This window comes from Oncorhynchus keta, chromosome 8 (assembly GCF_023373465.1).
Source record: "Oncorhynchus keta strain PuntledgeMale-10-30-2019 chromosome 8, Oket_V2, whole genome shotgun sequence".
Taxonomy (NCBI): Eukaryota; Metazoa; Chordata; class Actinopteri; order Salmoniformes; family Salmonidae; genus Oncorhynchus; species Oncorhynchus keta.
In genome coordinates, this window is record NC_068428.1 from 33789268 (window position 1) to 33814868 (window position 25601).

General features: G+C 45.3%; 1 protein-coding gene across 3 annotated transcripts in view; it reads right to left on the bottom strand.

The window, feature by feature from the left end:
• The window catches only part of LOC118387143 (disks large-associated protein 2-like), a 252165-nt gene that overhangs the window by 179650 nt on the left and 46914 nt on the right, over positions 1-25601 (bottom strand). For 2 of the 3 annotated variants that reach the window (XM_052524031.1, XM_052524033.1), the window contains exon 1: positions 14068-14164. The exons of the other annotated variant lie outside the window; for it this stretch is intronic. In XM_052524031.1, the coding sequence (XP_052379991.1) occupies positions 14068-14071 (4 nt within the window). In that variant the 5' untranslated portion in view covers positions 14072-14164. Of the gene's footprint in view, positions 1-14067; positions 14165-25601 lie in introns of those variants that run through there. 3 annotated transcript variants of the gene reach the window in all.

The following is a 25601-nucleotide window of genomic DNA, read 5'->3' on the forward strand; positions in this document are numbered from 1 at the left end:
AAGGGGAGGAGACAGGTTAAAGAAGGAATTTTAAGCATTCAGACAATTGAGACATGGACTTGTATGTGTGCCATTCAGAGGGTGCATGGGCAAGACAACATATTTAAGTGCCTTTGCATGGGGTATGGTAGTAGGTACCAGGTGCACCACTTTGTGTCAAGAACTGCAACGCTATTGGGTTTTCACACTCAACAGTTTAACATTTTATCAAATTGTATTTGTCACATTGTAACACTTCAGGTGTCGTAGGTGTGTGGAGTCAAACGCAGGAGACAGTGAGTGCAAAGCTGTGCGTCTTTAATAGCGCCAACGCACCACAGGGTGCTCACAATAGTAACGGCCCCAAACACAGGGAATGAGAATGTACAACGGAAAAAGTAACGACCAGGCACTAACACGTACCTCTACAACAGAGCCGAAGGTTACACTGAAATAATCCCGCACAACAACCAGGCGGGCCGGCTGTCTAATAAAGACAAACTAATTAACTGATTAACCATGAACAGGTGCTACCACTAAACATACAAGGAGGGAGAGGAAAAACAATCAGTGGCAGCTAATAGGCCGGTGATGACGACCGCCGAGCGCCAACCGCCCGGGAAGGGGAAACACCCTCGGTCGGACTCGTGACAGTACCCCCCTCCTGACGCGCGGCTCCCGCAGCGCGCCGACACCGGCCTCGAGGTCGCCCCGGAGGACGAGGTGCAGGGCGATCCGGATGGAGGCGATGGAAATCCCTCAACATGGATGGATCCAAGATGTCCCTCACCGGTACCCAGCACCTCTCCTCCGGACCGTACCCCTCCCAGTCCACGAGGTACTGCAGGCCCCTCACCCGGCGTCTTGAGTCCAGAATGGCCCGGACCGTACGCCGGGGGGCCCTCGATGTCCAGAGGGGGGAGGGACCTCCGGTACCTCACTGTCCTGCAGGGGACCAGCTACCACCGGCCTGAGGAGAGACACATGAAACGAGGGGTTAATACGATAATAGGAAGGGAGTTGTAATCGATAACACACCTCGTTTATTCTCCTCAGGACTTTAAAGGGCCCTACACACTGCGGACCCAGCTTCCGGCAGGGCAAGCGGAGAGGTAGGTTTCGGGTCGAGAGCCAGACCCTGTCCCCCGGTACAAACACGGGGGCCTCACTGCGGTGGCGGTCAGCACTCCTCTTCTGCCGTCCACTCGCTTGTCGTAGAGATTCCTGGACGGCCCTCCAGGTCTCCTTGGAGCGCTGTACCCATTCCTCCACCGCAGGAGCCTCGGTCTGGCTCGGATGCCATGGTGCCAGGACCGGCTGGTATCCCAACACACACTGAAAAGGGGACACGTTAGTAGAGGAGTGGCGTAGTGAGTTCTGAGCCATTTCAGCCCAGGGAATGTATCGTGCCCACTCCCTGGCCGATCCTGGCAATACGACCGCAGAAACCTACCCACCTCCTGGTTCAATCTCTCCACCTGCCCATTACTCTCGGGGTCATAACCGGAGTTCAGGCTGACAGAGACCCCAAGCGTTCCATGAACGCTCTCCATACCCGAGACGTGAATTGGGGGCCCCGATCAGAAACGATGTCCTCCGGCACCCCGTAGTGCCGAAAGACATGGGTAAATAATGCCTCCGCAGTCTGCAGGGCTGTAGGGATACAAGGGCAACGGGAGGAGATGGCAGGACTTAGAAAACCGATCCACAATCACTAGAACCGCGGTGTTCCCCTGAGACGGCGGAAGATCGGTCAGGAAATCTATGGACAGATGTGACCATGGCCGCTGTGGAACGGGGAGGGGTTGTAGCTTCCTCTAGGAAGGTGCCTAGGAGCCTTACTCTGAGCGCACACTGAGCAAGAGGAGACATAACCCTTAACGTCCTTAACCAACGTAGGCCACCAATACCTCCCCTGAAGGCTCCCCACTGTCCTCGTCACCCCAGGGTGACCCGAGGAGGGTAGGACGTGAGCCCACCGAATCAGCTTGTCCCGAACATCAAGCGGCACGTACCTTCGCCCCGCTGGACACTGAGGAGGCGCGGGTTCAGCCCGTAACGCCCGCTCGATGTCCGAGTCCACCTCCCATACCACTGGGGCTACCAGCTTAGAGGCGGGAAGGATGGGAGTAGGTTCGGTGGACCCATCCTCGGTGTCGTAAAGGCGGGACAGTGCGTCAGCCTTCACGTTCTGGGAGCCCGGTCTATAAGACAAAGTAAACCGGAACCGGGTGAAGAATATGGCCCACCTTGCCTGACGTGGGTTAAGTCTCCTTGCAGCCCGAATATACTCCAGATTCTGGTGGTCGGTCCAGATGAGAAAAGGGTGCTTAGCCCCCTCAAGCCAGTGTCTCCACACCTTCAGAGCTCTAACCACCGCTAGCAACTCCCGGTCCCCCACATCATAGTTACGCTCCGCTGGGCTGAGCTTCCTTGAGAAGAAAGCGCAGGGGCGGAGTTTTGGTGGCGTACCCGAGCGCTGTGATAGCACGGCACCCACCCCAGCCTCGGACGCGTCCACCTCCACTATGAATGCTAGAGAGGGATCCGGATGCGCCAACACGGGCGCATCAGTGAACAGCGCCTTCAACTTGTTGAATGCTCTGTCCGCCTGTGCTGACCACTGCACGCACCGGGCCCCCAGCAGTGAGGTAATGGGAGCCGCTATCTGGCCAAAACCCCGGATAAACCTCCGGTAGTAGTTGGCAAAACCCAAAAACCGCTGCACCTCCTTTACCGTGGTTGGAGTCGGCCAATTACGCACGGCCCTAATGCGGTCACCCTCCATCACCACCCCGAGGTGGAAATGCGATATCCCAGAAAAGAGACGGCTCGTTTAGAGAACACGCATTTCTCAGCCTTGACGTATAGGTCATGCTCCAGCAGTCTTCCAAGCACTTTGCGCACCAGAGACACATGCGCGGTGTGAGTGGCCGAGTAGATCAGAATGTCATCGATATAAACAACCACTCCCTGCCCGCACAGGTCCCTGAGAATCTCGTCTACAAAGGATTGGAAAACGGCTGGAGCATTCTTTAATCCATACGGCATGACGAGGTACTCATAGTGGCCGGATGTAGTACTAAATGCGGTTTTCCACTCGTCTCCCTTCCGAATACGCACCAGACTATACGCGCTCCTGAGATCCAGTTTTGTGAAGAACTGCGCTCCGTGGAACGATTCCACCGCCGTAGCGATGAGAGGTAGAGGGTAACTATACCCCACTGTGATGGCGTTTAGACCTCTATAATCGATACACGGACGCAAACCTCCCTCCTTTTTCCTCACAAAAAAGAAACTCGAGGAGACGGGTGAAATGGAGGGCCGAATGTACCCCTGTCCCAGCGACTCCGTGACATATGTCTCCATTGCCAACGTCTCCTCCTGGGACAGCGGGTACACATGACTCTTGGGAAGCGCAGCGTCTACCTGGAGATCTATCGTACAATCCCTTCCCGGTCGATAAGGTGGTAATTTAGTCGCTTTCACTTTACTGAAAGCGATTGCCAAATCGGCATACTCGGGGAATGCACACCGTGGAACCCTGGTCTGGACTCTCCACCGACGTGGCACCGATGGAAACTCCCAAACACCTTCCAGAACACTCCTCTGACCACCCCTGGAGAACCCCTTGTCTCCACGAAATTTTAGGATTGTGCCGGGCCAGCCAGGGAGTCCCCAGCACCACTGGAAACGCAGGCGAATCAATAATAAAAAAACTGATACGCTCCCTATGATTCCCCTGCGTCACCATGTCCAGTGGGACCGTGGTCTCCCGACCATCCCTGACCCTAATGGCCGGCTATCTAGGAGTGCACGGGGAAAGGAGAATCTATCGGCACCAGCGGAACCCCTAACTTAAGGGCGAGTCCGCGATCCATAAAGTTCCCAGCTGCGCCTGAATCGACTAGCGCCCTATGCTGGGAAGAGGGAAAAAGTGAAGGAAAGAGATTAAGACAAACATATGGCCAACAAGGGATTCTGGGTGAGTCTGATGCTGACTCACCTGGGGTGACCGAGAAGCGTTCCGCCTGCCATCTCTACTCCCAGACGGACCCCCCAGCACCGATCAGACGTGTGTCCTCTCCGACCACAGTTGGTGCAGGGAAGGCCTCCTCCTCCGGTACCCTCGGCGCAGCCCCTCCCAACTCCATCGGAATGGGAGCGGAGGGGCTGGGTGGTGGAACGCACAGGACCCTCTCTGAACGCCCGCGGGCAGCCAGCAGATTGTCCAGTCGAATGGACATGTCAACCAGCTGATCCAGTGACAGAGTGGTGTCCCGACACGCTAACTCCCGGCGGACGTCCTCTCGGAGACCACACCTGTAGTGGTCCATAAGGGCCCTGTCGTTCCACCCAGATCCGGCTGCCAAGGTCCGGAACTCCAGCGTAATCCTGGGCGCTCCTCCTCTCCTGCCTGAGATGAAAAAGTCGTTCTCCCACCGCTCGGCCGTCTAGAGGGTGATCAAACACGGCACGGAAGCGGCAGGAAAACTCTGGGTAGTGCTCCCGCGCTGAGTCTGGGCCATTCCAGACTGCGTTCGCCCACTCCAGAGCACGACCCGTGAGGCAGGAGATGAGGACACTCACCCTCTCCGCTCCTGAGGGAGTGGGTCTAACGGTGGCCAGGTATAGCTCCAGCTGAAGCAGAAACCCCTGGCAACCCCCGCCGCTCCATCATAAGCCCTCGGTAGTGTCAGACGGAGGGTGCTGGAGTCGAGTGATGGGGAGTCCGGAGTCGGGGGTGCCGAAGGTGGAGAGAGGAGACCACTCCTCTCCCATCGGTCCATTCTCTCCATCACTTGATCCATCGCGGATCCGATCCGATGGAGAACGGTGGTGTGGTGGAGAACCCGTTCCTCCATCGATGGGAGAGGGTTGGCTGCTGCTCCTGCTGACTCCATTCAATTTGATTTAGGTGCGGGATTCTGTAACACTTCAGGTGTCGTAGGTGTGTGGAGTCAAACGCAGGAGACAGTGAGTGCAAAGCTGTGCGTCTTTAATAGCGCCAACGCACCACAGGGTGCTCACAATAGTAACGGCCCCAAACACAGGGAATGAGAATGTACAACGGAAAAAAATAACGACCAGGCACTAACACGTACCTCTACAACAGAGCCGAAGGTTACACTGAAATAATCCCGCACAACAACCAGGCGGGCCGGCTGTCTAATAAAGACAAACTAATTAACTGATTAACCATGAACAGGTGCTACCACTAAACATACAAGGAGGGAGAGGAAAAACAATCAGTGGCAGCTAATAGGCCGGTGATGACGACCGCCGAGCGCCAACCGCCCGGGAAGGGGAAACACCTCGGTCGGACTCGTGACACACATGAGCAGAATACAACAGGTATTACCGTGAACCTTACCGTGAAAGGCTACTTACAAGCCTTAACCAACAATGCAGTTTTAAGAAAAATAAGAGTTAAGAAAAAATATTTAATAAATAAACTAAAGCGAAAAAAAAAAAAAAAGCAACAATAAATGAACAATAACGAGGATATATACATGGGCTAACGGTACCGAGTCAATGTGCAGGGGTACAGGTTAATCGAGGTAATTGAGGTAATATGTACATGTAGGTAAGGGAAAGTGACCATGCATAGATAATAGATAATAAACAGCCAGTAGCATCAGTGTAAAAAGAGGGTGTGGGGTCAATGCAAATACTCTGGGTAGCCATTTGATTAGCTGTTAAGCAATTTTATGGCTTGGGGGTAGAAGATGTTCAGAAGCCTTTTGGACCTGGACTCCACTTGCCGTGCGGTAGCAGAGAGAACCCTCTATGACTAGGGTGGCTGGAGTCGTTGGCAATTTTTAGGGCCTTCCTCTGACACCACCTGGTTTATAGGTCCTGGATGGCAGGAAGCTTGGCCCTCTGTAGCGCCTTGCAATCGAAGGCTGAGCCGTTGCCATACCAGGCAGTGATGCAACCAGCTCTCGATGTTGCAGCTGTAGAACTTTTTGAGAATCTGAGGACCCATGCCAAATCTTTTCAGAGACCTGAGGGGGAATAGGTGTTTTCATGCCCTCTTCACGATTGTCTTGGTTTGTTTGGAGCATGATAGTTTGTTGGTGATGTGGACACCAAGGAACTTGAAGCTCTCAACCTGCTCCACTACAGTGGAGCAGTTATAATAATTTAAAAAATTATAATAATAAAAAGATTGGGGGCAGGCTTGGCCCTCCTTTTCCTGTAGTCCACAATCATCTAATTTGTCTTGATCACGTTGAGGGGGGTGTAGTGTAGTGTCACGTCCTGACACTACACTTCCAGGTCTCTAACCTTCTCCTTATAGGCTGTCTCATCATTGTCGGTGATCAGGCCTACCACCGTTGTGTCGTCGGCAAATTTAATGATCATTAAGTTGATGTCGTGCTTGGCCATGCAGTCATGGGTGAACAGGAGGGGATTAAGCACGCAGCCCTGAGGGTCCCCCAGGATGAAGGTCAGCGTGGCAGATGTATTGTTGGCTAATCTTACCACCTGGGGGCGGCCCTTCAGGAAGTCCAGGATCCACGTGCAGAGGGAGCTGTTTAGTCAATGAACAGCATTCTCACATAGCTGTTCCTTTTGTCCAGGTGGGAAAGGGCAGTGTTGAGTGCAATAGAGATTGCGTCATCTGTGGATCTGTTGGGGTGGTATGAAAATTGTGGGTCTAGGGTTTCTGGGATGATGGTGTTGATGTGAGCCATGACCAGCCTTTCAAAGCACTTCATGGCTACAAAATTGCCAGAGACTCCAGCCATCCTAGTCATAGAAGTAATTTAGCTCATCTGGTAGGCTTGTGTCCCTGGGCAGCTCGTGGCTGGGCTTTGTAATCCGTAATCGTTTGCAAACCCTGCCACCACCCGACTAGCGTCGGAGCCGGTGTAGTAGGATTCAATCTTAGTCCATTATTTATGCTTTGCCTTGTTGATGGTTCGTCTGAGGCCATAGCAGGACTTATACGCGTCCAGGTTAGAGTCCCGCTCCTTGAAAGCAGAAGCTCTACCCTTTAGATCAGTGTGGACAAAATAACCGTTTTGATTTTATTAAATGTTGAAAGTCTTTCATTGACAAGATATAAGTGAATTAATGATGACGAGCTGGAAACACATCAGATGGTTTCCACAACATGCAAACAATATTAAAAAATATATATTGGGTTGATAGACCTAACAACTAGAAATGGGTAGCTGTTTTAGTAAGGGATGTCAGTTGTGGTCACAAGATGTTTCCTGTGGCATATGTCTGTAAAATTAGATAATTCCAGTGCTATAACATATTTGCAATCCCTAAATGCTATTTGTTCAGTATGAAAAAACAATATCCACTTCACTTTACCATATCAACCTCACTTCCACATTGTGGTGGTATTATGGGGTATCCAGGGTACATTCAGGTGTCCTTTCAACCTCTCCAAAGTGTCTGATTGTGGCAATTTCACTGGTTTTGCACACTGGATGTGCCCAAAAGTTATTGTTCAATATAAAAACAACATTTCTATAATACCACCTCTCTCAAACATTGTGGTAGTGTCATGGGACATACAGGGGATATGGATGTCTACAGCACGTAAGCAGGCAACATCATATTTTTGATGCACAAAGATAGTTACTCGGTGGACATTCAATGTTGTCATTAAGTCAATAGGCTAGATTTGCTCCTACCACCCAAAGGATTAATTTGACACTCCACATGTAACTATAGCTCAAACACAAACCAAATTGAATCGTACCTTATAAAATGTTTGCAATGTTTTACATTGTGTAAAATAAACATTTTGACTCTCGGGGCTGATGATCAATAACAAATAAGATATCTTCATGATCTGTGGCGTCTCGGATTTCAGTGTGTATCAACTTATTCCATTTCATCGGCTCGGCCTGCCCTTATAAATGTGTATGCCCATATATGGAAGTAAGCCATTCCAAAGATTTGAAGGCACCGATCAATGGCCAAGATACTCAGATTTCCACAGACACCCTGCTTTTGTAGATAAGGGCCACCGTTCTCATACCAGACTGAATTGAATTCAAACAAAAAAATATGGTCCCCAAATATGGGGAATTTACATTTAAGTAGTGATGAGCAGAGTTTTGGGACATGCCTACTGGTAAACACACATTTCCTATTCGCATTACTATACAGTTCCAGCTTAATGACTGCGTTTTTGGGAATCTACTACTTAAAGGCTACGAAAAAGCATCTTACTTCCGACTCGCAGCTTTAGGGTCGGGTGGGCGGGTGGTCTGTGTGGAGAAAAAGACAGGTGAAAAGCCACCAGAACGGCTTGATAAAGCGGAATATCGCGGGCGTCCTGTGAATGTGGCGATTGGCAAAAAAAGCTTTGGAGGTTGTTGCAGAGAAAAAGTCTGAGCTGGCGCCTGCACAAGATGCAGCGTTGTCTCTCCCAAAACGTTTATGGTTTGTCAAAGTAGAAAAAAAGGATATATCAGCAATTCCCTTGGACTTATCAAACCAACCAGAGCCATTTTTCCTCTCTGGTCTCCCCAGCACTCTAGCCTGGTTTGCTGTCTATTTCGGCTCTCTTGCCAACACCTTATGGAATCAGTTGGCAAGAGAGCAGCAAGCCTGGAAACCGGGGTATCGCTACATCCTATCCCTCATCCCAATCTCTTTGATCTTTACCGAGTCCACGGCGGACCAGTCCAGCGGGTAAGAGAACAACTCCGTCTTGCCCGTGGGGATCTTCTCGATCAGGCTCTTGATGTGCTTGCGCTTCTCCTTAGTGTTGCCGCCCTTGATGGCCGCCCTTGATGGCCGCCAGTCCATTGCAATCACATTTTTGACTGCAATGGCCCTTTAAGTTTGACTGAAATAGGACGGTTACATTTTGTGTTACTTATTCTGAAGCATTTATGTAATAAAGCACAGACTTCATAATTCATGTTAATGGACTGATATTATCTCATAGAACAAAACGTATCAGATCTCCTACGCCTGTGTTAACCTCAGACCTTATTTTCAGCATTTATCCTAAAATCCTATTCTTTCCCCATTGGAATGGCTGAACAAACCGGAAGTAACTTCCACACAATTTCCACACAAGCTCACAGATTGCCTGTAAAAATCATATGTCCTCGGTTGCAACACTCACTCCCGAGTTCCAAACTGCTTCTGGAAGCAACGTCAGCACCTTAACTGTTCGTAGGGAGCTTCATGAAATGGGTTTCCATGGCCGAGCAACCGCACACAAGCCTAAAATCACTATGCGCAATGCCAAACATTGGCTGGAGTGGTGTAAAGCTTGCCACCATTGAACTCTGGAGCAGTGGAAACGCATTCTCTGGATTGATGAATCACGTTTCAGCATCTGGCAGTCTGATGGACAAATCTGGGTTTGGTGGATGCCAGGAGACCGCTACCTGCGCCAATGCATATTGCCAATTGTAAAGTTTAGTGGAGAAGGAATAATAGTCTGGGTCTGTTTTTCATGGTTCAAACTAGGCCCCTTAGTTCCAGTGAAGGGAAATCTTAACGCTACAGCATACAATGACATTCTAGACCAAGTGTCCTCAACTCTTACCATATGAGGTCCAGAGCCTGCTGGTTTTCTGTTCTATCTGATGTGGCTCTTCAGAGCCGATTCACCCATACTCACAAAGTGTGCATGTATGGCTTTTTCAAGTATTGTGTGTGCTTGTTTTTTTAAATGGTCGAATTAATAAACTAAACTAATCTAAACTCTGCAATATTGGGATGTATTGGAGAGAGTCCATCTTAAATAATTTTCCACACACAGTCTGTGCCTGTATTTAGTTTTCACGCTAGTGAGGGCCGAGAATCCACTCTCATATAGGTACGTGGTTGCAAAGGGCATCAGTGTCTTAACAGCGCGATTTGCCAAGGCAAGAAACTCTGAGCACAGCCCTATCCATAAATCGCTTCTGATTCAATTCAATTTTCACTGAACCGCTTGTTGCAATTTCGATGAGGCTCTCTTGTTTAGACATCGGTAAGTGGACTGGAGGCAGGGCATGAAAGGGATAACGAATCCAGTTGTTTGTGTCATCCGTTTCGGGAAAGTACCTGCGTATTTGTGCAAACTCACTCAAGTGCTTCGCTATAACACATTTGACATTGTCTGTAAGCTTGAGTTAATTTGCACAAAAAAAATATATGATTATGGAAAGACCTGTGTGTTGTCCTTGTTAATGTAGACAGAGAAGAGCTCCAACTTCTTAACCTCTCTGGGATATATACGGTAGCGTGCCACCTCGCCAACAGCCAGTGAAAGTGCAGGGTGTCAAATTCAAAACAACAAAAATCTCATAATTTGAATTCCTGAAGCATACAGGTATTTTACACAATTTTAAAGATAAGATTCTCGTTAATCCGGCCACAGTTTCTTATTTCAAAAAGGCTTTACAGCGAAAGCACCACAAACGATTATGTTAGGTCACCACCAAGTCACAGAAAAACCCAGCCATTTTTCCAGCCAGAGAGGAGTCACAAGAAGCACAAATAGAGATAAAATTAATCACTAACCTTTGATGATCTTCATCAGATGACACTCATAGGACTTCATGTTACACAATACATGTATGTTTTGTTCGCTAAAGTGCATATTTATATAAAAAAAAACATTTTACATTGGCGCGTTACGTTCAGTAGTTCTGAAACATGCAGTGGTTGTGCAGAGAGCCACATCAATTTACAGAAATACTCATCATAAATGTTGATGAAAATACAAGTGTTATACATGGAATTAGAGATATCCCTCTCCTTAATGCAACCGCTGTGTCAGATTTTTTTTTAACTTTACGGAAAAAGCAAACCGTGCAATAATCTGAGTACATAGTTCAGACAACAAAGCAGCCAAAAAGATATCTGCCATAATGTGTAGTTAACATTAGTCCGAAATAGCATTATAAATATTCACTTACCTTTGATGATCTTCATCAGAATGCACTCCCAGGAATCCCAGTTCCACAATAACTGTTTGATTTGTTCGATAAAATTCATAATTTATGTCCAAATAGCTTCTTTTGTTAGGGTGTTTGGTAAACAAATCCAAACGCACGTTCAGGTCCAGCCGAACATCGGACGAAAAGTTCAAAAAGTTATAAATCCATCTCCCTGATTGCAATTCCTATGGTGTCCACTAGATGTCAACAGTCTTTATTCAAGGTTTCAGGCTTGTTTTTTGAAAAACAAGCAAGAATTTGGAGTTTTGGTGAGAAGAGCACCAGAACAATACCAGTCTTTCGGCGCCCGAGGGAGAGGGCGCACTTACTAATTATCCTTTCCTATTAAACATACTACTTTATGTATGAAATATTATAGTTTATTTACATTTTAGAGTACCTGAAGATTAAATAGAAACATTGTTTGACTTGTTTGGACGAAGTTTAGCATTAGCTTTTTGGACCCCTTTGTCGAACAAGTGGATTACTGAAATTGATGGTGCCAATTAAAACAGACTTTTTGGGATATAAAGAAGGACTTTATCTAACAAAACGACCATTCGTGTTATAGGTGGGACTCTTGGGATTGCAAACAGAGGAAGATGTTCAAAAGTTAGTGATTTATTTAATCGCTATTTGTGATTTTATGAAGCCTGTGCTGGTTGAAAAATATGTTGATGTGGGGTGCCGTCCTCAGACAATCGCATGGTATGCTTTCACCGTAAAGCCTATTGTAAATCGGACAACGCAGTTAGATTAACAAGAATCTAAGCTTTTAAATGGTATAAGATTCTGTATGTTCATGAATGTTTAACATTACGATTATTTATTTGAATTGCCCACCCTCCAATTTCACCGGATGTTGTCCCGTTAGCGGGATGCCTATCCCTAGACAAAGTTAACCATTTTCACTGTGGTGTCCCAAATGTCTTTCAAGCTGTCAGATATTCCTTTGGCAGCAGGAGCCTCGGTGGATGCTGCAGTGTACCCAAGTGGCGTCGGGAGCAACTGCTTGCACAAGACATACCACTCCACTATCATGGCTTTTGCGCCATCAGTACAGATATCAACACATCTTGACCACCAGAGTCCATTTGATGTCACAAAGCTGTCCAGTACTTAAAAAATATCCTCTACTGTTGACCTGGTTTCCAGTGGTTTGCAGAAGAGGATGTCTTCCTTAATTGACCCCTCATAAACGTAATGGACATATACCAGGAGCTGTGCCAGGCCCACCACGTCTGTTGACTCATCCAGCTGTAACGCATATAATTCACTGGCATGTATGCAAAGCAGTAATTGTTTCACAACATCTCCTGCCATCTCACTGATGCGTCGTGAAACAGTGTTGTTTAATGAAGGATTGTCTGTATCGTGTTTTTGTCCTTTTCCCCCAGCATTGTCCAAGCCATATCAGCAGCAGCAGGAAGTATTTAGTCCTCTACAATAATGTGGGGCTTGCCTGTCCTAGACACTCGGTAGCTCACCATATTAGACAATTCTAGCCCCTTCTTATTAATGGTATCTGTTGCTTTTATACATGTCTTACTACTCGAAATTCATCTTAATTCTCGCTCAAAAAACTCCTGTTGCTTATTTTTCAAATTGGCATGTTTTGTTTCTAAATGTCTGCGCAAGAGTGAAGGTTTCATTGAGTTGTGAGATAGTACTTTTGCATATATAACACACTGTGGCTGAGGAAAGACACTACTCCCAATATAAGTGAACCCCAAATCAATGTAGTTCACATGATATTTGCACCTCTTCGGTGGTCCAACGTCTCTGTCTGTTGTTCGGTGCTTTCCCGGGTAAGGGGGCAGTAAGCTCTTCGGCTGCATCAGATTCACAACTGTCAGTGTCCATGCTAGCTAGGCTAACAACACATGTAAAATTACTGATGCTAGCATTGGATGTGCTTGTGGAAGCAGAACAACTTGTGTCGTCAACAGGTGCAGCACTGCTGGTATGCATCTCTATGGTTGTGGGCCTTTTTTTTACCATTCATCCATTTTCGAGCAAACGGAATGAGCTGCAGCTATGTTTGCCTACATACGGGGGGGGAGTGGGGGGAGACACTCTAGACCTAAACTGTTACAGACCTATATCTATCCTACCCTGCCTTTCCAAGTTCTTCGAAAGCCAAGTTAACCAACAGATCACTGACCATTTGAAATCCCACCGTGCCTTCTCTGGTATGCAATCTGGTTTCCGAGCTGGTCATGGGTGCACCTCAGCCACACTCAAGGTCCTAAACAATATCATAACCACCATCGATAAAAGATAATACTGTGCAGCCATATTCATCGACCTGACCAAGGCTTTCAATTCTTTCAATCACCACATTCTTATCGGCAGACTCAACAGCCTTGGTTTCTCAAATGACCGCCTCACCAACTACTTCTCAGACATAGTTCAGTGGGTCAAATCGATGGGTGTGTTGTCTGGACCTCTTGCAGTGTCTATGGGAGTGCCACAGGGTTCAATTCTCGGGCTGACTCTCTTCTCTGTATACATCAATTATGTTGTTCTTGCTGCTGGGGATTTTTGATCCACCTCTACGCAGATGACACCATTCTGTATACTTCTGGCACTTCTTTGGAAACTGTATTAACAAAACTCCATACAAGCTTCAATGCCATACAACTCTCCTTCCATGACCTCCAACTGATCTTAAATGCAAGTAAAACAAAATGCATGCTCTTCAACAGATCGCTGCCCGCACCTGCCCGCCTGTCTAGCATCACTCCTCTGGACGGTTCTGACTTAGAATATGTGGACAACTACAAATAGCTAGGTGTCTGGTTAGACTGTAAACTCTCCTTCCAGACTCACATTAAGCATCTCCAATCCTAAATTAAATCCAGAATCAGCCTCCTGCCAAACATACCCTCGTAAAACGGACTATCCTACCAATCCTTAATTTCGGCGATATCATTTACAAAATAGCCTCCAACACTTTACTCAACAAAATGGATGCAGTCTATCACAGTGCTATCCGTTTTGTCACCAAAGCCCCATATACTACCCACCACTGCGACCTGTATGCTGTCGTTGGCTGGCCCTCGCTTCATATTCGTCGCCAAACCCACTGGCTCCAGGTCATCTATAAGTCTTTGCTAGGTAAAGCCCCGCCTTATCTCAGCTCACTGGTCACCATAGCAGCACTCACCCATATCACGCGCTCCAGCAGATATATTTCACTGGTCACCCCCAAAGCAAACTCCTCCTTGGGCCGCCTTTCCTTCCAGTTCTCTGCTGCCAATGACTGGAAAGAATTTCAAAAATAATTTAAGCTGGAGACTCATATCTCCTAACTTTAAGCATCAGCTATCAGAGCATCTTACAGATCATTGCACCTGTACATAGCCCACCTTTAAATAGCCCACCCAACTACCACATCCCAATACTGTTTTCTTGCTCCTTTGCACCCCAGTATCTCTACTTGCACATTCATCTTCTGCACATCTATCACTCCTGTGTTTAATTGCTAAATTGTAATTATTTCGCCACTATGGCCTATTTATTGCCTTACCTCCCCAATCTTACTTCATTTGCACACACCATATATAGACTTTTCTATTGTGTTATTACATTTTTATTGACTGTACTTTTTTATTGACTGTACTTTTGTTTATTCCATAACTCTGTGTTGTTTGTGTCGCACTGCTTTGCTTTATCTTGGCCAGGTCGCAGTTGTAAATGATAACTTGTTCTCAACTAGCCTACCTGGTTAAATATAGGTGAAATAAAAAAAGTTTTAAAAAAGGGGTATTCCTGCGAGAGAGATTGGATGATAATTATTTGACTAGGCTACCTGTATTTGACATTCTGTTGTTATTTCGCTGAACACTAGCTGGTTTCATTTTCTTTTTGGCTGTGAAACGAGGCTACTCAGGCGAGAAAAAAAGCCTCACCCAAATGTATAGCCCCGTTGGAAAATATAAATGGACTGTTTGAAAATGTGAATAATTTTTTTTTTTTCATTTTTATTTGGCGTACCCCCGACGGCATTGCGCGTACCTCTGGGTACCCTCGTTTGGAAATACCTACTCTAGGGTATCCCCCATCGAGATAAATCCAATGTTATACCCCTTTGATATCACCCCTGTCATATAGTGAAACCAGTGCTTTGACTGTCTCCCCTGTACAATATGTGACTCTGTGTGAGTGTCAGTCACGTGACTGTTGATATAGACGGAGACCACTCAGACTGTCCATCAGGGACCTAGTGGAGCAGAACGTCCATCTACTGCTCCAGTCACAGTGGGCTAGTGATTCATTAGAGATTGTACAGAGTGAACTTCAGAACACACACATACGCACACGTGCATAGACACACACACAGAAACATTCACAAAAGCAGGCACTTACTCCCACACACACACACACACACACACACACACACACACACACACACACACACACACACACACACACACACACACACACACACACACACACACACACACACACACACACACACACACACACACACACACACACACACACACACACACAGGAGAAGAAAACAGTTTGAAAGCCATAAAGACAACCATTGCTCCCTCTGCTCTATGTTCAGCAGCAATATATTTTATGTAATCAAATACAAGCTCAGGCATAATAAACATCTGTCATGTGATTGAAAAAAAAAATGTAAACCAAAGTATTTTCATTCTCATGCTGACCCCAAAATACTTTTATTTATGCCCTTGTTGGCAGCCCCTCATTTAATACTAAACAACTGGTGTGTAGGAAGTCCACACACAGGAAGGTTAACTCCCTGTCCGCCCTGTGAGTACACTGTCAATGGAAGACACTATTTATCGATCTCCAGTGCAATCTTGGAGGAAGGCCGGGGATAAGTATGCATTGGCTGTCTCTGACAGAGCATAAAGTCAGCAGTGTGTATTGATTGCAGTTACATGAGAGATAAATATGATGAGAGTCAGGTACTGTAGCTCACTGACTTAAAGTAGCAGGATCATTGGTGTAGAAAAAGCATTCAGTAGCATTCCTGATGGTAACTAACCTGCCTCTGGTCATTGACAGACAGGAGCCCAGTAATGGAATAGAATAGCCCCGAAACACCTCTCTCCTGTTACTACAGCAACACCACCCGCTTCTGACAGCAAATTAAAACTTCATTCTCTAACACTATCCATTCCACTCCAAGGACCAAGCCAATGAAATAGTCTATTACTGTACTGGAGAGATCTCTAGTGACACTTACTGCATTACAACGAGTTACATGCCAATGTATTTCTTGTTTTTCATAGAATATGGTTGACTATACAGTACATTATCTAATTCATTTAGTACACGCTCTACAAAAAGACAATACGTGGGAAGACACTAACATTCAACAACCCTCCCATAATACATAATACCCACGAGAAACACTCAAACCCCCATGTCCAGTCCCACCCATAATACATAATACCCACGAGAAACACTCAAACCCCCATGTCCAGTCCCACCCATAATACATAATACCCACGAGAAACACTCAAACCCCCATGTCCAGTCCCACCCATAATACATAATACCCACGAGAAACACTCAAACCCCCATGTCCAGTCCCACCCATAATACATAATACCCACGAGAAACACTCAAACCCCCATGTCCATTTTCACCCAAGAGATAATGTGCACGAAAATCACTCAACCCCCATGTCCAGTTCCACCCACAACATAATGCGCACAAGAAACACTCAACCCCCATGTCCAGTGCGTAAGAAAACAAAGTGTTTGTCACATTTGTAAACATAAGCCTTTGATTGGTTGTGATAGATGGCCCCTCTGCAAATTGAAACAGTAATTTCACCGTTACGAAACATCCACATCCTTCAGAAGCATTTAATGTACACTCTGAAGAATGAGGCCACACATTTTCCCCTCTCCTCATGTTAGCAAACATACACGTTGCTCAAAACCTCCCGTGTTCTTACACTGCAGCACCTAGTAAGAGCATGAGTTATAGGGTAGGCTAGCCAACCACATCATCGCTAAAATGCCAACAATAATGCATTCCCCATTGACCATAAACATTACACTGTTCGACACCTTATCTTGCCACACTACAGTCTCAGATTCCCTAGCCTATTTGTGTCTGTATTCTCATGCTCTCCTAATGAAATTACCAATGTAGTAAGAGGTTCAAAAGCATCTTCATTGAAAATATAAACAAACAACGTGTAACATTATATATAATGTCTGTATAAACAGGGCTTCCCTATCGGAGGCTATATCTGCGCTACACATATTGATTTCACTGCAGGGGAAGGGATTTATTAGTATTACTAGGGAACTCCGGACACCGTGTGAATAAATATTAAGAAACACTTTTAATTAGATAGACCTCTCATCTCGTCCATTGGATCCTGACGTTTCTTATACACCCATTCACCCACAGGCAGGCACAGGGATATCCACTCGCATACTGTAACGTTACACCTCAGATGGCATAAAAACCTTACACAGGCTTTTTCCAACAATGCAAATGTTAAGTTTAGAGAAAAAATATATATATACAGTTGAAGTCAGAAGTTTACATACACTTAGGTTGGAGTCATTAAAACTCATTTTTCAACCACTCCACAAATTTCTTGTTAACAAATTATAGTTTTGCCAAGTTTGTTAGGACATCTATTTTGTGCATGACAAAAGTATTTTTTTCTAACAATTGTTTACAGACAGATTATTTAACTTTTTTTTCTGTCACATTTCACAGACAGATCATTCACAATTCTAGCGGGTCAGGAGTTTACATACTCTAAGTTGACTGTGCCTTTGAACAGCTTTGAATATTCCAGAAAATTATTAATGGCTTAAAAAGCTTCTGATAGGCTAATTGACATACTTTGAGTCAATTGGAGGTGTTCCTGTGGATGTATTTCAAAGCCTACTTTCAAACTCAGTGCCTCTTTGCTTGACATCATGGGAAAATCAAAAGAAATCAGCCAAGACCTCAGAAAAATAATTGTCTGGTTCATCGTTGGGAGCAATTTCCAAACATCTGAAGGTACCACGTTCATCTGTACAAACAATAGTACGCAAGTATAAACACCATGGGACCACGCAGCCGTCATACCGCTCAGGAAGGAGCCACGTTCTGTCTCCTAGAGATAAATGTATTTTGGTGCGAAAAGTGCAAATCAATCTGAGAATAACAGCAAAGGACCTTGTGAAGATGCTGGAGGAAACAGGTACAAAATCATTTATATCCACAGTAAAGCGAGTCCTATATCGACATTACCTGAAAGGCCACTCAGCAAGGAAGAAGCCACGGCTCCAAAACCACCATAAAAAAGCCAGACTACGGTTTGCAACTGCACATGGGGACAAAGCTTGTACTTTTTGGAGAAATGTCCTCTGGTCTGATGAAACAAAAATAGAACTGTTTGGCCATAATGACCATCATTATGTTTTGAGGAAAAAGGGGGAGGCTTGCAAGCGGAAGAACATCATCCCAACCGTGAAGCACGGGCATGGCAACATCATGTTGTGGGGGTGCTTTGCTGCAGGAGGGACTGGTGCACTTCACAAAATAGATGGCATCACGAGGAAAGAAAATGATGTGGATATATTGAAGCAACATCTCAAGAAATCAGTCAGGAAGGTAAATCTTGGTCGCAAATGGGTTTTCCAAATGGACAATGACCCCAAGCATACTTCCAAAGTCGCAAAATGGCTTAAGGACAACAAAGCCAAGGTATTGGAGTGGCCATCACAAAGCCCTGACCTCACCCTATAGAAAATATGTGGGCAGAACAAAAAAGCGTGTGCGAGCGAGGAGGCCTACAAACCTGACTCAGTAACACCAGCTCTGTCAGGAGGAATGGGCCAAAATTCCCCCAACTTATTGTGGGAAGCTTGTGGAAGGCTACCCGAAATGTTTGACCCAAGTTAAACAATTTAAAGGCAATGCTACCAAATACGAATTGAATATATGTAAACTTCTGACCCACTGGGATGTGATGAAAGAAATAAAAGCTGACATAAATAATTCTTTCTACTATTATTCTGACATTTCACATTCTTAAAATAAAGTGGTGATCCTAACTGACCTAAGACATGGAACTTTTACTTGGATTAATTGTCAGGAATTGTGAAAAACTGAGTTTAAATGTATTTGGCTAAGTGGTATGTAAACTTCCGAGTTCAGCACACTACCATTCAAAAGTTAGGGGTCACTTAGAAATCTCCTTTTTCTAAGTTAGTTAGTCACTTAGAAAAGCACATGTTTCGTCCATTAATTAAATTGATCAGAAATAAATTGTAGACATTGTTAATGTTGTAAATTACTATTGTAGCTGGAAACTGCATATTTTTTTTATGGAATATCTCTATAGGCGTACAGAGGCACATTATCAGCACTCCTGTGTTTCAATGGAAGGTTGTGTTAACTAAAGTTTATCATTTTAAAAGGCTAATCGATCATTAGAAAACCCTTTTGCAATTATCTTACCACAGCTGAAAACTGTTGTTCTGATTAAAGAATCAATATAACTGGCCTTCTTAAGACAAGTTGAGTATCTGGAGTTCGATTACAGGCTCAAAATGGTTAGAAACAAAGACCTTTTTTCTGAAACTCATCACCATATTCTTGTTTTCAGAAATTAAGGCTATTCCATGCGAGAAATTTCCAAGAAACTGTAGATCTCGTACAACGCTGTCTACTACACCCTTCACACAACAGCGCAAACTGGCTTTAACCAGAATAGAAAGAGGAGTTGGAGGTCCCGGTGCACAAGTGAGCAAGAGGACAAGTACATTAGAGTGTCTAGTTTGAGAAACAGACGCCTCACAAGTCCTCAACTGGCAGCTTCATTAAATAGTACCTGCATAACACCTATGTTTTGTCTCAACGTCCCAATCAGCAGTGAAGAGACGACAATGGGATGCTGGCCTTCTAGGCAGAGTCTGCAAAGAAAAAGACTGGCCAATAAAAATAAAAGATTAAGATGGGCAAAAGAAAACAGACACTGTACAAAGGAACTCTGCCTAGAAGGACATCATCCCGGAGTCACCTCTTCACTGTTGGCGTTGAGACTGGTGTCAGTCTTGTCCCATCGCTGCAACTCCCGTACGGACTCGGGAGAGGCGAAGGTCGAGAGGCACACTGCTGGCTTAACCCGGAAGCCAGCTGCACCAATGTGTTGGAGGAAACACCGTACAGCTGGCGACCGAAGTCAGCGTGCATGAGCCTGGCCCACCACAAGGAGTCACTAGAGCGCGATGGGACAAGACAACACAGCCCGGGACTGAACCCAGGTCTGGCACGGCGATGCAGTGCCTTAGACCGCTGCGCCACTAGGGAGGCCTGGTTACAAACTTCTTCGATTTAAGAATGATGGAGGTCACTGTGTTCTTGGGGACCTTCAATGCTGTAGAATTTTTTTGGTACCCTTCCCCAGATCTGTGACACAATCCTGTCTCGGAGCTCTAAGGACAATTCCTTCAACCTCATGGCTTGATTTTTGCTCTGTCATGAACTGTCAACTGTGGGACCTTATATAGACAGGTTTGTGCCTTTCCAAATCATGTCCAATCAATTAAAATGTAATTTACCACTGGTGGACTCCAATCAAGTTGTTGAAACATCTCATGGATGATCAATGGTAACAGGATGCACCTGAGCTGAATTTTGAGTCTCATAGCAAAGGGTCTGAATACTAATGAAAATACAGTATTTTATTATTTATTTTTTAAATAAATTGTGCAAAAAAATCTGAAAACTTGTTTTTGCTTTGTCATTATGGGCTATTGTGTGTAGATTGATGAGAAAATAAATGTATTTAATCAATTTTAGAATAAGGCTGTAACGTAACAAAATGCGGAACGGGGGTCTGAATTAGGTGTAACATTACGTGAAAAGGAGCCTGGAGTGCCACTTTAAGTCAGGCGACAGGAAGAGAACTCCTACCGGGATCATCAACTAGATTCAGCAGATGGTCAGGGGGCTGGAACATAATTACTAGTGATTTGTAGACTTCAAATTGACTGCAAGAAGCCCAAACCGGTATAATATTTGACTAACACATAATAGTTTCAAACCTTTCTTACATTTGTATACAATCACGTCTCTCTATTATGTGTGGGAATACTTGGGAACAGATAAATAAAACCCCCGCGGTCCGCCAGTTGGGGAAACCAGTCCTACATTGGCGCTGTGAATGTTCACATCCAAGTGTCCTGCACGGCACACACAAGACTGTATTAGCCAGTTTAGATAAAGCCTAGGCTTTTGCTCGGTGGAGCTAATGCAAATCTTCCGGTTCTCAGGCAAGGTTACTCGTCACACACACACATTGTTTCCGAACCACCTCTGTTGCAAGTACAGATTGTGAAGTAAACAGGATGTACTGTATTAATCTGATAATGGGATAAAATGTACAGTACTGGGGTCTCTCGAGTTGCGCAGCGGTCCAAGGCACTGCATCACTACACACCCGGGTTCGATCCCGGCCTGTATCACAACCAGCTGTGATCGGGAGTCCCATAGGGCAGTGCACAATTGGTCCAGCGTCGTCCGGGTTAGGGGAGGGTTTGCTGGGTGGGGGGTTTGCTTTACTTGGATCATTGTGGGTTGGCTTCCGGATTAAGAGGCCTGGTGATAAGAAGCACGGTTTGACGGATCATATTTCGGAGGACGCATGACTCGTCCTTCGCCTCCCGAGCCCATTGGCAGTACTGGTATTATGCAACCCTAACTGGGGTCAGGTGCACTATCATTTTATCGCTAATATTCAAAGCACTCCAACCTGGGAATGACTTTACATTTCTAAAGCATCCATTTCATTGTGTTCCAGCAATCAGCACAAACTGCATTTTTAAACCACCAAGGCATTTATAGCCTTATTGCTTCCCGCAAAAAGTTCACTCCATTTAATTTCACACAATCACACACAGTTCTACTGTAGCTGCCTCTTTACAAACAATTAGAGATAAAGACGATGCTCTGGGAGAAACACTTCCTCCAATTTGATCCTGATGTTATTCCAATGTAGGGATACTGGTGAGGCTATAATGTATTCAGAAAGTAAACACCCACAACCACAGTAGGAGATGAAGGAACTTAGCCTTCAGTTTCTTTTTTTGGACGTGGGTATCCTGTATGAAATTCTGTAGCCCGTTGCTAGGCAACTCAAATGATGTCAGTGAAAGAGACAGATAGCGAGGTAGCTCTCTTTCACTTACAACTGTATGCCCGCATTGACCGGTAGAGATTCAAATCATGTATAGTAGGACATGAATTGAGAAATCCAGCACACAGAATTAAACTATCTGGACACATTTGATTTGCTGTTTGATTAGCTAATTATTGAATGCAGTTTAAAAAAGATGCATATAAACACTCATCACACACCCAGACTTTTGGTTTACAAGGTTGCTGAAGGTGTGGAAATCAAAGTAACAGTTGAAGCAACCCAAAGTAGCCAATCTAGCTAAAACAGCCGCTGTATCTGGAGAAGAAGAAGCAAATGTGTATAGCATACAATAACCTTAACTGTATTGCACTGAACCCTTACAAAATGTCCATTGGGGGTAAAATTAATCAAATACCATGGTACCATCATGGTTTTTTGGTCACTACCATGGCAGCAAAATTCCATGGTATTTGCACTGTAGTTCCTGCTGAAGATAGGTGATATCGTATGTGAGGGGGTTGTGGGGATGTAACAGTCCTACTTATGTTTCCTGTGATACAATGTCTCCTTGGCGGCAGCCTAGATGGCAGTCTAATCCCTATATAGACATTTACATTTAAGTCATTTAGCAGACGCTCTTATCCAGAGCGACTTACAAATTGGTGCATTCACCTTATGACATCCAGTGGAACAGCCACTTTACAATAGTGCATCTAAATCTTTTAAGGGGGGGTGAGAAGGATTACTTTATCCTATCCTAGGTATTCCTTAAAGAGGTGGGGTTTCAGGTGTCTCCGGAAGGTGGTGATTGACTCCGCTGTCCTGGCATCGTGAGGGAGTGTGTTCCACCACTGGGGAGCCAGAGCAGCGAACAGTTTTGACTGGGCTGAGCGGGAACTGTACTTCCTCAGTGGTAGGGAGGCGAGCAGGCCAGAGGTGGATGAACGCAGTACCCTTGTTTGGGTGTAGGGCCTGATCAGAGCCTGGAGGTACTGAGGTGCCGTTCCCCTCACAGCTCCGTAGGCAAGCACCATGGTCTTGTAGCGGATGCGAGCTTCAACTGGAAGCCAGTGGAGAGAGCGGAGGAGCGGGGTGACGTGAGAGAACTTGGGAAGGTTGAACACCAGACGGGCTGCACTACTTTTATATATATATATATAGTGCACTACTTTTGACCAGAGTCCTATGTGCCCTGGTGAACGCTTCAGACGCTACCAGAGTCTCCTCGTGTCACACAAACAATCCCACTGCCAACATCTGGAGCTAGTTTTTCTCAACGTTTAAATTGGATCAGAATGATCTGGATTATGTTATCCTTTCTTTTGCTATCCACGATCAGATCAATCTTCATTTTTTTTTCACAGATGGCACAATATCAAGGTCACAGAATCTGGATTCTCAGTGCTTTGAACAGGCCTACACCTCACCATCTACTGGACAGGCTGTGGTACTACTTCTACCCTGTCAAAGGGAAACAGAGATCAGTGAACTACATGAATAACAGTAAGCATATGAAACATAATATAGCCTGCATATCACTTATAAGTAAGTAGATGCATTTATTTGACACTTCTCAATATAACAAATGACCACATACCTATAATGAGGTCAATTTAACATAATTATCTTTTGTTTTTCCAGATGTAAGAAAGTTTTTTAAACCTCCCATTAGTTGTCTTTAGTCCACACCGAGTCCTCCCTTCCAGTGGGATCAAAATAATCTCCGCTTGGCATCAAAACTATCCTATTCACAACTTTGAGTTTTGAAAAATCAAAACACAACATATAATCCTTATTATATCCAGTATAAAATACTGTATAGAGTTTAATATATAAGACTATAAGTCATGCTTTAAGTGTAAAACTAACAATGACTCAATAATCCATGCCTTCTGAGAATGTTCTAAAGTCCAAAAGGTATGGGTGGAGCTATCAGAAGTATTACAATGTGAATGAACTTTTAATCCATCTGTCTGCATATTCAAGACATGGCATCTGGGGGTGCAGTGAGATACAGTACCCGATGGACAATACTTTCCTTGTCAATCATCTTGAAAATCGTAAACTTAACTGGAAATCAACCAATCCACCATCGTTAAAAAAATGGAAAGGTCAAATGCTTTATTATCTAAATGTTGAAAGTGCGACGGAGAGCAAGAAAATGGTACAGTCCAGAGGATCAGAATCAAATGTTACACTTTTGAAAACCTGATGCTAACATTTAATCCTATCCAATTGTCGAAATCCAAAAATATACCTTTTGAAAAACTGCTGCATGATGAACTAAACTCAGCAAAAAAAGAAACGTCCTCTCACTGTCAAATGTGTTTATTGTCAGCAAACTTAACATGTGTAAATATTTGTATGAACATAACAAGATTCAATAACTGATACAAACTGAACAAGATCCACAGACATGTGACTAACAGAAATGGAATAACAAAGGGGGAGGTCAAACTCAAAAGTAACCGTCAGTTTCTGGTGTGGCCACCAGCTTCATTAAGTCCTCCACATGGACTGCACCAGATTTGATAGTTCTTGCTATGAGACGTTACCCCACTCCTCCACCAAGGCACCTGCAAGTTCCCTGACATTTCTGGGGGGATTGGCCCTAGCCCTCACCCTCCGATCCAACAGGTCCCAGACGTGCTCAATAGGATTGAGATCCGAGCTCTTCGCTGGCCATGGCAGAACACTGACATTCCTGTCTTGAAGGAAATCACACACAGAACGAGCAGTATGGTTGGTGGAATTGTCATGCTGGAGGGTCATGTCAGGATAAGCCTGCAGGAAGGGTACTACATGAGGAAAGAGGTTGTCTTCCCTGTAACGCACAGCGTTGAGATTGCCTGCAACGACAACAAGCTCAGTCCGATGATGCTGTGACACACCGCCCCAGACCATGACGGACCCTCCACCTCCAAATCGATCCCGCTCCAGAGTACAGGCCTCAGTGTAAACATTACTTCGACGATAAACGTGAATCCGACCATCACCCCTGGTGAGACAAAACTGTGACTCATAAGTGATGAGCACTTTTTGCCAGTCCTGTCTGGTCCAGCGACGGTGGATTTGTGCCTATAGGCGACGTTGTTGCCAGTGATGTCTGGTGAGGACCTGCCTTACAACAGGCCTACAAGCCCTCAGTCCAGCCTCTCTCCAGCCTATTGCAGACATTCTGAGCACTGATGGAGGGATTGTGTGTTCCTGGTGTAACTCGGGCAGTTGTTGTTGCCATCCTGTACCTGTCCCGCAAGTGTGATATTCAGATGTACCGTTCCTGTGCAGGTGTTGTTACATGTCGTCTGCCACTGCGAGGAAGATGAGCTGTCCATCCTGTCTCCCTGTAGCACTGACTTAGGCGTCTCACAGTACGGACATTGCAATGTATTGCCCTGGCCACAGTCCTTATGCCTCCTTGCAGCATGCCTAAGGCACGTTCACGTAGATGAGCAGAGACCCTGGGCATCTTTCTTCTGGTATTTTTCAGTAGTAAGGATTCTTTATAGTGTCCTAAGTTTTCATAACTTTGACCTTAATTGCCTACCGTC